The sequence below is a fragment of the Pantherophis guttatus genome, chromosome 3 (assembly GCF_059756535.1).
Source record: "Pantherophis guttatus breed Tessera chromosome 3, ASM5975653v1, whole genome shotgun sequence".
Lineage (NCBI taxonomy): Eukaryota > Metazoa > Chordata > Lepidosauria > Squamata > Colubridae > Pantherophis > Pantherophis guttatus.
The window spans coordinates 93,886,980-93,906,543 of NC_142065.1; the positions used below are offsets into that span (position 1 = coordinate 93,886,980).

General features: G+C 39.5%; 1 protein-coding gene across 1 annotated transcript in view; it reads left to right on the top strand.

Annotated features, from left to right (window-relative positions):
* Positions 1-4,387: 4,387 nt before the first annotated feature.
* LOC148114678 (complement factor H-like) overlaps positions 4,388-19,564 on the top strand; it is a 156,782-nt gene continuing 141,605 nt past the window's right edge. The window contains exons 1-5 of the mRNA XM_087890060.1: positions 4,388-4,619; positions 7,874-8,047; positions 12,874-13,062; positions 16,249-16,431; positions 16,671-16,877. Of these exons, the coding sequence (XP_087746186.1) occupies positions 4,556-4,619; positions 7,874-8,047; positions 12,874-13,062; positions 16,249-16,431; positions 16,671-16,877 (817 nt within the window). The 5' untranslated portion in view covers positions 4,388-4,555. The remainder of the gene's footprint in view (positions 4,620-7,873; positions 8,048-12,873; positions 13,063-16,248; positions 16,432-16,670; positions 16,878-19,564) is intronic.

Genomic DNA, 19,564 nt, shown 5'->3' on the forward strand with positions numbered 1-19,564 from the left:
TGCATTTAAATATTTTGGGGGAGGGCTTATTTTTGGGGGTAGGCTTATTTTAGTGCATGAGTGACATTCAGCAAGGCTTCTTTACTACCTAGAAAGATTGACATTCAAACGTGACTTTACATACCCTTTCTGACTTTTGGTCTAGAACTGTTTTTTTGGTGAAGTTTAATTCTGTGCTTGGTGATGTTTAATCCTGTGTTTATTGATGGGATAATTTTCCCTATTCAGCGTTGTTTGGAAGGAAAAATGTTAATCTCTGTTCCTGAAAAGAAGCAGCTTCAGAAATCTGGCTAGTTCCTATGTCTATTTGTTCTGGTAATTGGTTTAACAAGCAACAGCTACTGTGTTTGCTCCTTTGCTTCACTCTGGAGAGCTTAAATGACCTCTCTACTAAAGGGTTTCACTTTATGATCAAGAGTTGGCTGCTGATAGTTATCATTGCATTTTAATTATTTTAATTCCACAAGGTGCTCTGGCACTCTGCCTGATTTGTAACTCCAGTTTGCAGGTAGTTCTAATCTAATGATTGGTATTTAGGGCAGCTTTTTGCATGCAAAGAAGCTTTTTGTATTTTTGTACAGGTAATCCTTGATTTACAACAGTTCATTCAGTGACCATTCAAAGTTACAATGGCACTGAAAAAAGTGACTTATGACCACTTTTCACACTTACGGCTGTTGCAGGAAACTGTAATTAGGGCAAAGAAGTGATGTCAAGTTGGCCACGCCCACCCAGTCACATGAAACACCGCAGTTGTGAAATGAGTGACCCAGTTGTTAAGAATGCTGCTACAGGCATATAAGATAACCGGTCATAAGTGTGAGGTCCGGTCAAAACTACGAAGACTGGTCAGAAATCACTTTTTGCAGCCTTCTGGGTAGCCCCTCTGTGCATAGGGAGTACTCAGAGGGCTGAAAAAGTTATTTTTGACTGGTCCTCACATTTTGACCAGTCCTTGCACTTACAACTGTGCTCACATTTTATGTTTTGCACCCTATCTTGTCACCATGGTGAAGGGAAGCACCGCAGTTGTGAAATGAGTGACACGGTTGCTAAGAATGTTGCAACGGGCATAAATGTGAGGGTGGTCATAAGTGCGAGGACTGGTCAGAAATAACTTTTTTCAGCCCTCTGAGTAATCCTTATGCATGTAGCCACCAAGCCACACCCCAATTAACCACCAGTTGTTAAAAAATTTGAAACCCACCACTGCCACATACACAGTTAATTAATACCACATATGAAGCTACCACCTTCCAAATTCCTGTTGTCTCACTTAAGCCAGAAGCAGTAGAGGAGCTAGAGTGAAAAGTTTAATTACACAGGGGGCCACCACAGGAGGGGAATGTTGAGGCCAGTGAAGTCCAGCCTTCGATTTCAAGCCTTTATTTCCCAAGGAAGAGCAGGAAAAGCAAAGAGAAATTTGCTAAATGTATAGATATATGTGTTGCAGGAAGAGCACCTGGCATGAAGGATTTGGCAGATGTGGAGGATCTGAATCCTGTACTCCAACTAACCAATCTGTACCCCATCTGTACCCCACTAACTAATTCCCATGAGGAACTTCAATGAAGACGAGGAGATGGAGGAAGGAGCAATTTTTTAGAAAGGGAGGTGATGTGATGGAATGTAATCTAGAGTTGCAGGAGGGAGGAGATCCTTCCCAAGGAGGGAAGAAACAAAGTCAGCTTGGAATCTTTGATATGCAGGAAGACAGTGAAAAAGGACCATTTCTAGCTTTTCAGAGGCAATATCTAATAAGTATAGAGGTTAATGCTTTAGTCTGGCAAGATTCCACTGAAGCAAACTGAGCAAAAATAAATAAATATTCTGAAGTAATTTCTCCCACTTTTGCTGGAGGAATGGAATAATTTTATAAAGAGCATACTCACATGTATTTGTAAAATAGGGTTTTCTTCAGTTTTAGAAATGTAAAATAATGTTCCAGGAAATGCTGTATAAACCGGCTAATCACTCTCTCTCTCTCCCTCTGTCCCCTCCTCTCTCCACACACATGTGCATGTGCATGTACATGCTATGCTTTTGTTTTTTCTGTACAAAATAGGCCTATGAGTCTGTTAATTAAATGAAGAGGAATATGGTAACAGTTAGCTTGTAGTAAGAGCACAATACCAGGCACCTATCATTAAAATTGGGAGTTGTGCTACACATGGGGTAGGAGGCCTACATGTGTGGGGAGGAAGGATTATTAAAGGAACCTCTTAGTTTGGATTATGACATTACTTCAGAGATTGAGCCTATATTTTATTACTTCTTGGTTTGGGCCTATGACAGGAATTTCAACAAGGCCAACAAGGATTGCTTCTGGGTTTGGAGCCAATCAGCTTCATTTCTGAGGGAGGGACTATGATGTCAATCCTATTTTTGGCTTAATAGTGTCCCTTCCAGTTTTGATTCAATCAACAATACTTCTAGGACAGGGGTGTCAAACTCACGTCATCACATTAGCGTCATGTGATGTATCAGGACTTTTGTCCCCTTTGCTAAACTGGGTGTGGGAGTGGCCAATGCGTGATGCATCTGGCCCCCGGACCAGGACTTTGACAGCCCTGTTCTAGGATAAAGGCTATGACCTCATATCTGGTTTGGGACCAATGAGAGGCATTTCCAGGGATGGATCTAGAAGGCATTCCAGTATATTGCAAGAAATAGAAAGAAGGCTGAGAAAGAATGTACAGGCTGCTCGCATCCTGGACATAAACTGTTTCAACTTCTCCTATCTGGATGCAACTATAGGGCATTGCATGCCAAAACAATTAGACACAGATAGATTTTCCCCCATGTAATCACTCTGTTAAACACCTAATTCCCACAGCACTGACTTAGGCCAAAATATATTTACCCATGTAGTAGGCTATATTGCTATTATCCTTGTCATCTTCCCATCCTTTCTCATCTCTCATCTTTCCTACTACTACTTCTTGTATATTATGATTTTTCAATTGTTGTTATATCTTATGATTTATGATCTATGATTTATCACTTTGTTCCTATGTACACTGAAAGCTTATGCACTGGAGACAAATTCCTTGTGTGTCCAAGAACCATACTTGGCCAAGAAAGAATTCTGTTCTGTTGTTCTGTTCTGTTCTATTCTATTCTATTCTATTCTATTCTATTCTATTCTATTCTATTCTATTCTATTCTATTCTATTCTATTCTATTCTATTCTATTCTATTCTATTCTATTCTATTCTATTCTACTCTACTCTACTCTACTCTACTCTACTCTACTCTACTCTACTCTACTCTACTCTACTCTACTCTACTCTACTCTACTCTACTCTTCTCTACTCTACTCTACTCTACTCTACTCTACTCTATTCTATTCTTCTCTACTCTACTCTACTCTACTCTACTCTACTCTACTCTACTCTACTCTACTCTACTCTACTCTACTCTACTCTATTCCCAGGGGAGAAAAACAGTTAATACTAAAGACCCAAGGTGAGGGGATTTTTTTGACTCAATTCAGGTTGTATAAGACAGATAATATACATATGGTTTTCTTCATAGAAGTTAGATGGAATTTGCAGCAAAGAATTTTTCTTATACATCTATAAAAAATGAGAGTTTTGAATTTAAGAAAATAATTTAAAATATTGACAACATATTTTCTCTAAAAAAGAAAAAAGGAAAAAGGAAAATGAAAGTCAAATCAATTTTATCCTTGTAAAAGGGAATTTTCCTGATTAGTAAGAGAAAGATAGATCTTGTATCCTTCTGATAAGGAAGCAATCTCTTATGTTCTCTCTTCTATCCCCAGGAGTTGATAGTATTTGACCTTCTGGATATTTGTTGAAGTGCAACCCAATCCTAGATCTGCAGTAACCGGGAAAAAAGAACAGATACCAAATTGTACCAACAGTTTCCCTTATGTGATTGGCTAATGTTTAACTGCACATTGCTGAAGATTGTAAAACTCCAGAGTAATTTAAGAAAATAATTGGCTATCTGTAAACTTGAGATTTCTCTAAATATTGTTATAATAAATATAAAATAGATATGTCAGATATCAAATGTAATTTATTTATTATCAAATTTCTACAGTGCCCTTTTCATCTCAGTCACTCTGGGAGATTTACAATAAAAAATAAGAGTGTTAGGACATGGAAGAATGAGAAAATGGTTTCCATGGCCAAGAATTTTTCATAAAAATCATGTATAATAATTTTGTTGTTAGCTGCTGCTACTGAAGACCTTGGGAAAGTTCAGAATTGATCAACACTGGAATGAAAATGGAGGGTTTTTTTTCCTTCTGAAGAGTTGGCAGCACTGCCTGAAAAGTTGAACTATTACTTAATTTGTTTGCTGTCCCACCGCAACACAAAGTTCACAAAGCTCACATGAAGTCCTCATTTAGCTATCAAGATCATATTCTTACTCCAGTAATGCTTCCTCTTCACAGCTTTCCTAACAAAAAGCAAAGCGACAAGCAAAAAGGAGGAAGGGATGATAGTAGCTCAGAGAAATCAGCTGAAAGAGCCAAACTGCTGAACTGAATTTTAGTGGTTGGGAAATTACCTGAAGAGCTATGAAGGCCTGGCTGCTCCTGGTTGCTGCTTTTCTTCTCTGGCCAGGCTTCTCTTCTCAAAAGGGTAAGTTAAGACAACGAGAAATCAAGGGGAAAACAGTGTCTGCTGCATTCATTAAAGGACCAGTTACTTTTAGAAAACGCAAACAATTTCATTTTTCTCTTGTGGTTTTCTTGACATTTGTAATACCAGATTCTTTAATAATGTCATGGATTTATAATTCCAGTCCTCTTTTCAAATACAACGTTTTTCAACTACTGATTTGTGAATAGCAAGATACTTTGTATCAGTATTATAAATACATGCCCATTTTGACGGTCTTTGTTTCAGTTAATAGGCAACTTGATATGATACCCAAGAAATTACCAAGTGTAAGATGAGGCTTCATAAATCAGAGTGCTTGAAATTATAGAGATGTATTTCCATTGGGTTTATATCAGGATAAACACAAAGAAATCAGTGGATGTCTAAATTCACAGGGATTATATCTTTCACAAGAAGATGAGGATAATATTGACTTCAGTAGACATTGAAGCTAAGACTATATTTGCTGATATTCATAGTAATATTCCAACGTTTAAGCCAATCATATATTTATCAATGTTTTTTCATGGTTACAAAAGTCAAAGAAGAGGAGAACTGGAACTGGCCTCAATCAACAGAGAGCATAGAAGGCATTCCTTTCTCCATAATTGCAAAATTATCTGATAATACATCAGTACAATAATGAGTGAACGTTATCCCATAGCAGGCTCTTACTTTCAAATTTGATAGGTGAAGGCTTAGAAATAGTTATTCTGCAATTATTTTCTTCCCTTGTTTCTGCCAAGCATGGCTGATTTGAAATGTACATTTGCATTCTTTATTTGCATTCTTTATTCTCTATTAACTGATAACCCGGCGTTGCCTGGGTATTTATTATCCTAATCCTGTATTAGACAGGAAAAGCCATCACTCACTGTGGTGAGAATTAGAGACCTAATTGCCCTGGCGAATAGCCTGGGAAAAATTCTGCAGGGAACAGCCTTTGAGGTGATTATCTGCATTAGCAGACACCTCCCCTGACAACTTGCCCTCTTTGCTTGCAGCTGAGGGCCTAGGAGGTTTATTGTTTGTTTGTTTAAGAACCAATCCCCCTTACCAGAAGGAGCCCCCTTCTGGAGTACTGTGAAGCCATTATCATGGCAACTCCATTGTGATGTACCTTAGAAGCCATTTTAAGGCACAACAGGCTGTATGTTAACACAACTTGAATCCAAAATACACACAATCACTATCAAAAGTACTGTGATTTGACACTATAGATATAATTCATTCCTTTTCTTTTCAGCAGCCCAGGTGTTCCAGAGTTATGCTGGAACACACAGATACACACACACACACACACACACACACACACACACACACACAAGATACACACACACACACACCGAGGGGTGTTAGGGGTGTTTTACTCCCACAGTATTTTTTTCCAGAGTGTAAGTCATCTGTATACCAAGTTTGGTTTAAATTACTAGAGGATACATACAGTAATTGGAACACACACACACACACACACACACACACACACACACACCAGGGATGTCTTACCCCCCACAGTGTTCGTTTCCAGGGAGTAAGTAATCTATGTAGCAAGTTTGATTAAAATTGCTTGAGCTATTTGAGAGTTATGTTGGAACACACACACACACACACACACACACACACACACACAAACAAACCAGGGGTGTCTTACTCCCACCCCCAGTATTTTTTTCCAGAGAGTAAGTCATCTGTGTAGCAAGTTTGGTTAAAATTGCTTGAGCTATTCCAGAGTTATGCTGGATTGTATACATATATATATATACATACATAGATCCTTTTTTTATATAACAGATAGAAGAACAGATAATAACTACATAGATAATATGCCTGTAACTTTGTTGCTTGTATCCTTACGATTTATATTGATATTTATTGTTTCCTGATTGCTTATTTGCACCCTAAGACTATCATTAAGTGTTGTACCTTATGATTCTTGATGAACATATTTTTTCTTTTATATATATTGAGAGCATATGCACCGAGACAAATTCCTTGTGTTTCCAATCACACTTGGCCAATAAAAATTGACTATTAATAATATCTTTGTGTGCATCTCTCTCTCTCTCTCTCTCTCTCTCTCCCTCTCTCTCTCTCTCTCTCTCTCTCTCTCTCTCTCTCTCTGTATTATTCCTCTATTGTATTCTCTTAGATCCCTATTATGTTATGTATTTCTAAAAAAGAAAGAAAAGAAAGAAGAACAAGGGAAGAACATCAGAGTGTTAAAAACTACAGAATAAATTCTGTGTGGCAGCATTTAGATGTGATAAAAAGAAATGAACTATAGGTAATATGTATTGAGAAATTAATATCAAGGGTAATACTAGTAAGCAATGGTTTAATAGCTCTAGGAAAGGAACTGTTGGCAGCATTAAAAAATTTGATCAGATGTTGCTGACGAAGTATACAGGAAAAGAAGATATGTTGATTACAACTGAGAAAGGTTTTATCATGAAAATCCAGTACATAAAACAGTCAGAAAGATTTCTCCAGGACCAACCAGGGTAAACCAAAGTGTTGGCAAGGACAAAATTCCACAGAATTAACAGGCAAAGAGAATGCTTTGGGGGGGGAATTTTGAAAGCCTTACAACCTTTTTCTACCTCCCTATGCCCAGATTTGCTTAGGTTAGGCATTAGCAAGAAAAGCTAACATATTACAGTCAGTTCTTGAGTTATGGCCCACTTGTAGCCTCCCCATCACTGTCATAACTTGCTATGGTCTTAAAGTGGGTCAACTCACTTGACAATTTAATGACGTTTTTGTACTGGCCATTAAGCAAATTACTGTAGTCATTACACAAATCCATAGTTGTTAAGAGAAGCAATGATTCGCTATGGGCTGGGGTCTGCCAAAAACTGGAAATCAGTGCCAGTTTTTGGCAAAACTGTCATAACACTGTGTCATGTGACTGAAGGACATTATAAATGCAACCCAGTTTCCCAGTGACCAAAATGTGATCATGTCACCACTGGGGTGGGCAACTGTCAGAATTTCATATCCAAGTTGTAAGTGTCCCCTTTGGAACTTTGAAAGTCATTAAACAATGAGTCATTAGTCAAGCGCTATCTGTAGTGTGGATTAAGTGTGTAGCAGGTACTGGTTTACTAGTTTCAACAAAAATGGGAACTAATTTTCTAGGAGGGAAATTTGTTAGCTCGCATTTCATAAGGGTAAATAGGAAGTGCAAGTTTGTCAAAGCAGGTAAGATAATTTAAATGTAAATATAATTTCAGCATGTGAAGAACCAGATGAGATTGACTTTGGGGAAATTGTGAGTGCTGAGAAAGCCAAATACCTGGAAAATGACCGAGTGCAATACAGGTGCAACCCTTCCTATGTCTTGGAGGGACCTGAATGGATTCAATGTAACGGACAAAAATGGACACCTCATCCACCAAAATGCTTGGGTAAGCCATCATGCTTTCTTTGACTAGTTAGACCTGGGAGAAAATGCTGAATTCATCCAATAGGAGAATAGTAGCTGCCATTTTTAGAAATAAATTAGCTTGAATTAGGATCCAGATTTTACTGAAGCCAAAACTGTCCTGGTGTCAGCTTTTTCTTTTGAAATCTGGAAAATTTAACTGTGTTTCATTTTCCTGATTTGCTTGAATGAGCAAGCAAACCAGCTGGTATAATTAAATAATATTCAATTGGAAGCTTGGGCTCCCTTATCAGGAATCTGAGAAACTGTGGAATTCAGCTACATATGGATACAATATCAATGGCTAATGAGGTAGGAAAGTGAATTCTGTTGCTATGGAGTCCATATGGTTACACTTCTGAAGAAGAAAAATATTTGAGTCTAGCAATTAGGATTAATTCAGCAAAGATTCCTGCATTATCATTTCTTCTGTATTAATAGTACACAAACTAGATCCCACCCTCCTTGTGGGTAATTCATCGCATTATCACATCCTCTCTGACTACCTCTCTGTGAAATAATGGAAGATCAGACAATTCGGTACAGTTTCTCCAGAAATTATTCAGAGGACAAAATATCTTCACTGAAACATTTCTGACTAAGACTCAGATTCATTCACTCACTCACTCACTCATTCATTCACTCACTGACTCACTCACTCACCCATCCATCCATCCATCCATCCATCCATTCTTCATATTTCTAAACTGCCCATCTCCCTCAAAGAAGGAGTGTATCTGACTGATATCCTGGTAGTAGCTTTTCCTCAAGTTCCCCAATGTTATTCCTTGTCCTCATTACAGATATTAAGCTATTATTTGTTATTTATTTCTTAATTTTTGAGGGGAAAATTCCTCTTTCTTTAACCTGGAAGGCGGGCGGGGGGGGGCACCTTTCAATGTGGAAGCTGTTACAACTTATCTGCTTCTCTTGTCCTTGAATAGAGAATAAAAGTGTTTTTCATGCTTTCAAATGAAATAATTTTTTGGGAAGGAAATGAAAAAAGAATGTCCTCCAATTTACAAGTTTTATTTGAAAATATAATGAAAAAATTGATGGGTCAATAACGTTTGTGCAAACTCAAGATGAGATCCAAAAGCAGGAAATAACAATTGTACTCAATCTGCAATTTGAGGATTTGGAACCCAATTTAATTTAATTTAATTTATCGCATTTCTATGCCGCCCAACTCCCAAGGGACTCTGGGCGGCTTACAGCAAAAATAATGCAAACATAGAAAAATTATTTAAAAACATTATAAAAACATTTTAAAAACATTAAAAGCCCATGCACACCATTCATGGCCGGATCTCGCAAGATTGCAACAGCAAGATCAACAGCCCCAGGCCTACCGGAAAAGACAGGTCTTCACCGCTTTCTGGAAGGCCAATAGGGTGGGGTAGTCAGGATCTCAGGAAGTAACTGGTTCCAGAGAGCTGGGGCAGCCACAGAGAAGGCCCTCCCCCATGGGCCCACCAGCCGGCATTGTTTAGCTGATGGGACCCAGAGGAGATCAATTCTGTGGTATCTGGAAGCTATGCAGTAGAAGGTGCATAGTTTCTGTCAGATGTGAAGAAGAAAGTATTTGGTTGAAAAAAATTTAGATTTGCCAGAAAAGATTAAAAAGAATATGAATGTAAGAAATGCTGAGACAATGGATAAGATGAAGGATGAACTAGACTTTGTGGCAAGGGCAATATTGTGTTGTTAAAGAGAATTATTCATTTATTTATTTATTTATTTTACTTCAAATTTATATAGCACCCTTCTCCCTAGGGACTCAGGGCGGTATACAGCCAAGTAAAAACACATAAATACATAATACATAATATATAAATTAAGAACAGATTAAAAGGAAATATCTCAATTTGGCCCAAAATTTAAAAAGACAAACGAATTTAAAATCATTTAAAAGGATTTGTTAGGCCAGCCCGGCTTGTTGAAAAAGGAAAGTTTTAAGGGCACGGCGGAAGGCACGGAGGTCTTGGATTCTCCTTATCTCTAGGGGCAGTTGATTCCAGAGGATGGGAGCCCCCACAGAGAAGGCCCTCCCCCTGGGGGTCACCAGCCTGCATTGCTTGGCTGATGGCACCCCGAGGAGGCCCTCTCTGTGGGAGCACACGGGTCAATGGGAGGTCGTCGGTGGCAGAAGGCGGTCTCGAAGATAACTAGGTCCTATGCCATGGAGCACTTTAAAGGTGGTAACCAACACCTTGAAGTGCACCTGGAAGACCACTGGGAGCCAGTGCAGCTAGCGCAGGAGCGGTGTTATGCGGGAGCGCCATACAGCTCTCGTAATTACCCGTGCGGCTGCATTCTGGACCAGTTGGAGCCTCTGGGTGCTCCTCAAGGGGAGCCCCATGTAGAGAGCATTGCAGTAGTCCAGGTGAGAGGTGACGAGGGCATGAGTGACTGTGCACATGGAATCCCGATCAAGAAAGGGGCGCAACTGGTGAATCAGGTGAACCTGACAAAAGGTCCCCCTGGCAACAGCTGTCAGATGTTCCTCCAAGGACAGCTGCGTATCCAGGAGGACACCCAGATTGCACGCCCTCCCCACGGAGGCCAAAGACTCGTCCCCGATAGTCAGCGATGGAGTCAGCTGACTATATCAGGATGCTGGGAACCACAGCCACTCGGTCTTGGAAGGGTTGAGCTTGAGCCTGTTCCTCCCCATCCAGATCCGTACAGCCTCCAGGCACTGGGCCATCACATCAAGGGCATCGCTGGGGTGGCCTGGGGTGGAGATGTACAGCTGGGTGTCATCAGCGTACTGGTGGTATCTCACCCCAAAGCCACGGATGATCTCGCCCAGCGGCTTCACATAAATGTTGAACAGAAGGGGCGAGAGGACCGACCCTTGCGGCACTCCACAAATGAGAGGCCTCGAGGTCGACCTCTGCCCCCCTGTCAACACAAACTGCGACCGGTCGGAGAAAAAGGAGGAGAACCACCGTAACACGGTGCCTCCCATCGACCATGGTCGATGGTATCAAAAGCCGCTGAGAGATCTAATAGGACCAGAACAGAGGAGCAACCCCTGTCCCGAGCCCTCCAGAGATCATCAACCAACGTGACCAATGCCGTTTCCGTGCTGTGCCCAGGCCTGAAACCCGACTGGAACAGATCTAGATAGAACGTTTCCTCCAGGAATTGTGGAAACTGTCGTGCGACCACACTCTCAACAACCTTCTCCACGAAGCAAAGGTTGGAGACAGGACGGTAGTTAGCCAATACTGCTGGGTCCAGGGAGGGCTTCTTGAGGAGAGGCCTCACCACCGCCTCTTTCAAGGCAGCGGGGAAGTGACCCTCACTCAATGAAGCGTTGATAATTCCCTGGAGCCAGCCTCGTGTGACCTCCCGGAAAGCCAGTACTAACCAGGAGGGACACGGGTCCAGTAAACATGTGGTCGCATTAAGTCTCCCCAAAATCCTGTCCACATCATCAATGGATGTTGCAGAGATATTTACAACAGAGTGTCAGGTCCACCATTATGTCCTGCCATTTGGTTGAAGGAAGGCTTGCTGACATTTTTTGCATGCTTTCACTTTTGCTAAACTGCTTGGGAACCAGGGAAGGGGATTGTCTTCAGAGCTGGAGCAGACTCCCTCACAGCTGGTTCCAGCTTGATTCCAAGGCAATCGTGCCCTGAGAATGACTTGTTACCTGCCTAGCACCTTACCATTCTCAAAACATCTTTGTGGCATCACATTGGTGAACTGGTCGGGGGGGGGGGTTGGGTTTTGGGAAAATGGAAGAATTGCTTTGTGCTTTGCATGGGACCTTCATATTCTGCCTGACTTTACTGCAACCACTTTCTCTCAGTAAAAATTCTTTTGATTCAACTCAATATAGTAAACAGTCAAGGCTTTCCTGAGGGACCAGCTGTGCAGGTCCTTACACAGAGACTTGTGAACTTTGCAAATGAGATGCAATTTTTGGGAAAGTTCCCAATTAAAAACCTAAGGAAAGGTTATATTATAAGAACCAAACAAAGGTATTTGATGCTGGACTCAAGTGATAATGACCAGGGTGATTTGTGGTAAATACCAAAACAGACTTTAACAGAGTGTTTTGAACTTTAGCTTTGCTGTTGTTTAAATTGTTTAAAAAAATCATATATGTACTGTATCACAGGTCAGTTGGATTGCAAATAGATGTACAAGCTTAGAAATTTTGGACCTGCTTTGCAAGGGGAGGGGAGTTTTTATTGTTGCAATAGATTTGTCAGTGTTGAACTAAGGGAATAATATACGTTTTTGTCCTTTTTTTATTTCCTCTTTTTAAAATGTTTGTGTCTGGCTTTGTTTTGTCTCTTTTTGGTTCCTTTGGGATTTTGTATTTTAACCTCTTCAATAAAGAGAAAATTGTAAAAATAAAATAAAATTAAATAAAATATAAAATAAAATAAAATAAAATAAAATAATACAATAAAATAGTAAAGGAATCCAAGAGCCAATCTTCTATGCTTAGATAAGTTGAGAAGTTTTGCATCATATTTCAACACTCCATCTGTCTGAAATTTTGTTCCATTACAACTTGGCCAACTCAAAATGTCTTTGCAGAAGATTCTGAATTGGGCTGTTTGTTCTTAGCTTGAAAGAAACAACATCATCTCCTACAAGCCAGTCCTTTCTATAGCGGAATCTCACATTGATTATCATTAATATTGTGGTATAACTTAGCTTATTTGATTTTTTACCATTGTTATTGGTAAACTGGGTTGATTTTCTTGGTAGTGGAACAGAGGGAAACCAATGGATAAATTACCTCCCTTGAGAAGATCTACTTTCTTTTCTCTTTTTTAGCACCCTGCAGTATCACAAGACAACAGCTAACAAGAAAAAACTTGTTTGTGTTTGGGAATCAAAGAAAAGCTCAGTTTATTCAAAGTGATCATAGCCTGCAGTTTCAGTGCAATGAAGGATATGTCCTCGTGGTTCCATCAGTCAGAAAGTGTGTTGATGGTTACATGGATTTGCCTTTATGTATCTCCGGTAAGCATGCTATCAATATGATGGATTCCTCTGGAATCATAACTAATTAAAATAATTAATATAACAAACATGAACATTTGCTTCTAAAGTTCCATTCTTTTAAACATGATTTACTCTTCAATGACATCATTCACATCTTGATTAGAATTTTAGTAGTTGTAATCTAAAACAAGAACCCTGAAGCACATCAGATTGGGGAAGGATGTTATGATATTTTCCCAAACTCTTGAACTTCAGCTAAGAACTATGATTCCATATGGTTGAAGATATGCATAATATTGGTAGACATAGGAATATGTTTCAAAAATTGCAAAGGTTGTAGCCCCATATTTTGCATGATGAAAAAATCTCTTTTGTTTGAAATTGCTTGGATGAATTAATCATATAGTCATGTTAATATTGATCTGACTGGTATTATTATTTAATTAATAATTCCATAGGTTTGGGTGATGAAGGATATTTTATTATTCTTTGTTTGAAGACATTGAATTTTCAGATTGTTATAATTTTTGTAGCCCTACAAAAGATTAGTTCAGAAGATATTTTTTAAAATTGTCACTCGGCCCCTTCATCGTCATTTATAAGGCCATGGTGGTGTAGTGGTTAAAATGCAGTACTGTTGTAGACAAAATAACGGACTGGGCAAGCTCTTCAATGCAGGCGCCTCTGATTTCCTCCTCCGCTCCCTCCAGCAGCCCCCTTACTTTTCCTGCCTGCTCAGATACACATAACCCGACTGTTTCAGCCCTACATTGCAATAAATCCTCAGCTTTTTTCAACAGGGCTCTCACCCATTGATCAATATATTGAAATTGATCAGGATATTTATCCTGATTCACTGCAATCACTCCCCACAACTTATCCACTGTTTCTTCCCTTAACCATCCCTGAGGGGGAGGGGGTCAGCCCATCTCCCTTTGTGGCCACACATATTTACATAAGAATTTTAATTGATCCTTTGATCCTTTCGGATAGGAAGGGTTGCTAAAATACTTGTCAAAACCTTTTAACATGCATGCCAACAGAGTATTTGGCATGCTCTGAACCCCATCCCTTCTACCACAATGCCGTCGACTCATAGCCCCGGAAACTCACAGCCACTAATGAGAAATGCGACGGCTTAACCACCCACACAACCTGACATGGACTTCATTAGGGTAGCCTACCCCGAGTCCGAGGGAGTGATCAATTCCCTCCTTCTGCTTTCAAATGAAGCAGGTACAATTCTTTTACAATATACTCACTTAAAAACGCTCCCACTCCGTGGATTCCTGGCCAGGAATTTGTTCAGACCACCTTTCCTGCACCCAGGGTTCTTGGACTCGATCAGAGCACCGTCGGGCCCACAGGGTTATCGCGGCTGTCTCCCGGAGATGTATCTCCGTGGCGCCTGGAGAATGTTCAGGAGCGACCTCCCGATGGTCCCGAGGGGTCGAAACAGTCCTCAGCGAAATATCGCCTTGCACCTAGTCCCGGTGGAGTCGCCAGCTGTTGTAGACAAAATAACGGACTGGGCAAGCTCTTCAATGCAGGAAAGAGTTTATTTGCGCAAGGTTCAAACAGTCCAAAGACAGCTAAGGGTCTGAATGCCGATGGCTTCTTCTGGCCATGTATTTATACAGTTTAAAGGCAAAAGTATTACAGAGAGTGATGCATTTCACACGTAGAAGCTACCCTTTAATCTATCTCTAGGAAAGACATAACAGCCCTGTTCCCACAGGCTCAGGTTTTCAGCTCCGGAGCTTAAGACATAACAAAAGGAGATAAGAGGCTAGAAGACGCCTTACAAGCAGTAAAGAGGACAGTAAGGGAAACAGTATTTTCTCTCTGAAATCTACATGACATTTGGGGTACAATAAACATTAAACAACAGAATGTATCTGGTTAGGGTCAGTTTGCCCTTTTACAATTCTGTACCTACGTCAAATACCGTTTGTCATCTCAGCACCTTGGCACGGGAGAGGCACTTCTGTCTTGACCAAAGATTTGGATTTCTAATATTTGAGTTTTATCCCAATATCGAATCTTAGCCTGGCTCAGTACTGCAGGCTATTTCTGCTGATTCTTACCGGCTCAACGTTGACTCAGCCTTCCATCCTTCTGAGGTCGGTAAAATGAGGAGCCAGATTGTTGGGAGCAATATGCTGACTCTGTAAACTGCTTAGAGAGGTCTGTAAAGCACTGTGAAGCAGTGTGAATAGCACTGTGAGTTGCTATTGTTATTTGTAGGTGGAAGTCTAAATCTTATGCATTTTCAATCTGATAGAACTATTTCTCCTAAGAAACATATTTATAAAATAATCGGAAAGTGATGTAAATTGAATAAGCAGATAAATTGTTAGCATGTTGTTTAAAATAAGTGAAACAACAAAATATAAAGTTGGAAATGCTCTGGCTCTACATAAGAGGGCCAGAGCATTACAGATCCTGTGTGTATTAATTTACTTTTTTCCAATGGAATGAGCAATTATATAATGCTGATATTATTATGCAGTTATTTATTTATTATTTATTTATTATATTTCTATACCGCCTTTCTCCCGTAGGACTCAAGGCGGTGTACAGTCAAGAAAAATATAGATACACAAACATCACTCTCTTTAATGGAGAGTGTCAGTGTTGCAAGATAGACCCAGACAGGATGAATGATCCGATTAGCTAATTCTAATTTTCTATAGAGTTACATTAATAGAATCCTGCAATCCTAAAGTACATTCCTTCCCCCCTGTGTCCTTTACAGCCCTTGAAACTGGGAGGGTCTCTTCTTATCCACTTGCCCTGACTGTTCCTGGCAAGGACTAAGTTGCCTTTTATTTGATGGTTCCCTTGGCTGCATTTCTTTTCCTTTTGTCCCGAGATTATTTCTACATACTATTACATCATATATTTCTGTCAAGATGTTGATCAATACAGAGCACAATCGATGCTCTATGTATCAATGTATAGCAAAAGAAAAAAAAAAGAGGTCATGAGCATTTGGGTACATTTGTGCTCTATTGAGTTGTAGATTGTGTTTTTATTTGAATTTCACAAATACTTAACTTAATAAGTAAGTTATAAATTATGAAAGAATTCTACTTTAAAATACTAATATTTTTAAACCATTTTTTGGTAATTGTTATTTTAAGGAATGTCAGTAAAACCAGCTAACATTTCCTGGCCTATTGGTTTTTTCCCACGTAATAGAGAGAGGAAAAAACTGCAGTGGTCCACCCAGGACTGAGAACGGAGACATTACTACTTTATCTGAGAAGCAGTACAGATCTGGCTCTTCAGTAGAATTCAGATGCCAAACATATTATGCCATAGGAGGCCAGAACAGATCTTTTTGTAACAATGGGACCTGGACAAAGGTGCCAATTTGCCTTGGTAAGTAGAAAAGAAAATCTTCATTCAATTTTCATAAGCATTTCTAATCATTAAAGTTCACTGCCTTCTTTCTCATTTAATTGGGCTTGCCTGAATCAGCTCTCCTTTATATTCGATCTCATTTCTGTATCTGAGGTGAAGTAGCTAGTAGATGAAAGCTAAATTCTACTATTAGGATTTTGCAATGATAATATGATGCATTTGGATCCTGACAGAATTTCCTTTCTTTCTCATGTCAGATCCCTGTATGATCCCCAGGACTGAATTGGAAAGCCAGAAGATAGAAGTTAAAGATGAAATAGGTGCACCTGAAAATATATTTGTGCAACATGGTCATTCTATTGAGCTCACCTGTAGAACAGGATATGTCCTGGCAGCAAATTCTTCCCAATCAGCTTTTGTAATCCATTGTGATGGGACACCACCAGTGTTTCCTAAATGCAAAGGTGACTTTAAAAAGCTTAATTTTATAATCCTGCTATCACCAATCCACAGCCAAAGCACTTTAGTTTGAGCCTATTTATCATTAGAGCTGGAATAAACCACAATCATTTACATATGAAAAAGAGCCTTGGTGGCGCAGCAGACTAAAGTGCTATTAAGTAGCACCAGCTGCCTGCAATTACTGCAAGTTCGAATCTCACCAGGCTCAAGGTTGACTCAGCCTTCCATCCTTTCGAGGTAGGTAAAATGAGGACCCGGATTGTGGGGGCAATAAACTGACTTTGTATAAAAAAAGAACACCACTTAGGGGCCCCCGAAAGCCCTACTAAGCAGGTATATTCAAAAGTATGAAGGCTATTGTTTAACACATTGTAGGCCGCCCTGAGTCTCCAGAGAAGGGCGGCATATAAATTGAACCAATAAATAAACAATAAATAAGTATGTCCTTTAGTGGGGCAGATATTTTTATCTCTCTGAAACCTCCCTGGACTGCACTTTTCCATTCTGCAAGGGCCCAATGGAAACTCTTGGGATGTAGTTGAAATAGGAGAAACCTGAAAGACTGCAGATTGCTGGAGAGGGAGTAGTGCAATGAACCACATACCTGTGACCATTTCATGGGTTAATTATTGCAATAACTGCCACATTGTACCCTTGAGAATTGTTCATCAATGTAAGGTAATATATGCACATAACAATATTTTTATATCATTGAATGGTACAGTAATTTGTTTTGCTGCAGTAAACTCCATACCTGATTTACTATATATTTCTGTTTTTAAGGAATTTATAAACCAAAATCTAAACACCAATACCAAAAGAAATTCCAATCTAGTTGCTAGCAAGAATATAGAAACTTTTTAGTTACTGCTAGAGAACATTGCTTTGCATTTGATCTTGGGACTAGTAGAGTAGTGAATGTCTAATGAGGGACATTTCACAATTTCAGCAGTTCCACCTTTCCCAGAACCAGCAGTTCCACCACAGGTATCAGAAGAACTTCATGGAGATGTTGGTTTGTTTATGCATTCATGCCATTTCTGTACCGTGATTATCCTTGTGGATTCCAGGAAGTTTACAGATATTAAAATAAGCACTAAAATAATACAAAATTCAATAATATGACTAAAATCAAATCATAAGAAAAATGCACTCATATAGACGAAAATGCCTGTGGTTCTACTGGCTTCAGGAAGATCAAGAGAGCGGTTGTCATACTCAATTTAGGGCAGCTGTTTCCAAGGAGGGGAGCTGCAAAGAGAAGATATGATATTACTCCCTGACTAACCTGAAAGCTGGAGACTCTTAGTCGTCTTGCCATCCACGTTAGACAAACTATGGTTATTTGGAAAACTCAGTGTCATACTTGTCATACGCTTGAGCTATAACCAACTTTAAAAGTCATGTCCAGCACTTTGGATTGCACTCAGAGGTACATTGGTAGCCAGTGCAGCTCCTGCAGCAGTGATGTAACATAGCAGAACTAAATGTATACACTGAGCATACAGGATATTGAATTCCAGACCAACTGATGTTTTGATGGTATCCCCAGGGCAATTTCAGGAAGAGCTAATTAATTGTTTAATTACATGCTAAGAAGTTGATATCAACTCTCAGCAATCACAAAGATTGATTTTCTCCAGGAAATCTGCCCCAATCTTCAAATCTTCTAGCAATGCATCCATTGCCACAGTAACTGAATTGTTGGTGATACTCTACCTCAGAGTTATCATTATAGAATCTATAATATAGATAGAGGGCCGCTTCTAATTCTGAACAGAATTTGAACATAAATGGGACTAGAAACAAGCCCTGCGGGCTCCATCACAGCCTTTGAAAGCCTGATCTCTTTCCCCTGTCGCCAAGAACATCAACAACCTCAGGCAGAAGTGGAACCACTGCCATGTGTAGCTCTTAATTTTACAACCTTGCAGGTGGTTGAAAATGCTAGTGTGATTGACAACAGGACTGAATAGCAAGAAGAGGGGTATTAAATTGTAGTTTTATGTTTCAACTCAAAGCAAAGTAAAGAATAATTATAGGAACTGGCTGAATTTATTTATGATGTTCCAAATAAATAATAGCCAAGAGCTAATAAAAGTAATAAAAGCTCCATTACAAAGAATTTGAAGGCCTGACCTCTTTTCCCTGTCACCATTAACTGAAACTGTAACCTCAGACAGGAGAGGGACTACTACAATGTGGAGTCCCTGATTTGTAACCTTGCAGGTGGCTGAAAATCCTACCAGGCTCAACAGTGGGACTAAAAAGTAAGAATGATGGTATCAAGTATGGGGGTATAGGGGTATCAAATTGTAGCTTTTTATTTCAATTGGAAACCAAAGTGAAGGAGGAGAATAATTACAACAACTTTCTGAATTTATTTATTTATTTTATTTATTTATTTATTTTTATTAGATTTATATGCCGCCCTTCTCCGGAGACTCAGGGCGGCTTACAATGCGTTAAGCAATAGCCTTCATACTTTTGTATATTTTATACAAAGTCAGCTTATTGCCCCCACAACTGGGTCCTCAATTTACCTACCTTAGAAAGGATGGAAGGCTGAGTCAACCTTGAGCCTGGGGAGATTCGAACATGCAATAATTGCAGACAGCTGAATGTTAATAACAGGCTTTTAGTCTGTTGAGCTATCCAGATATTTATTTGATCTTTCAAATAAATACAA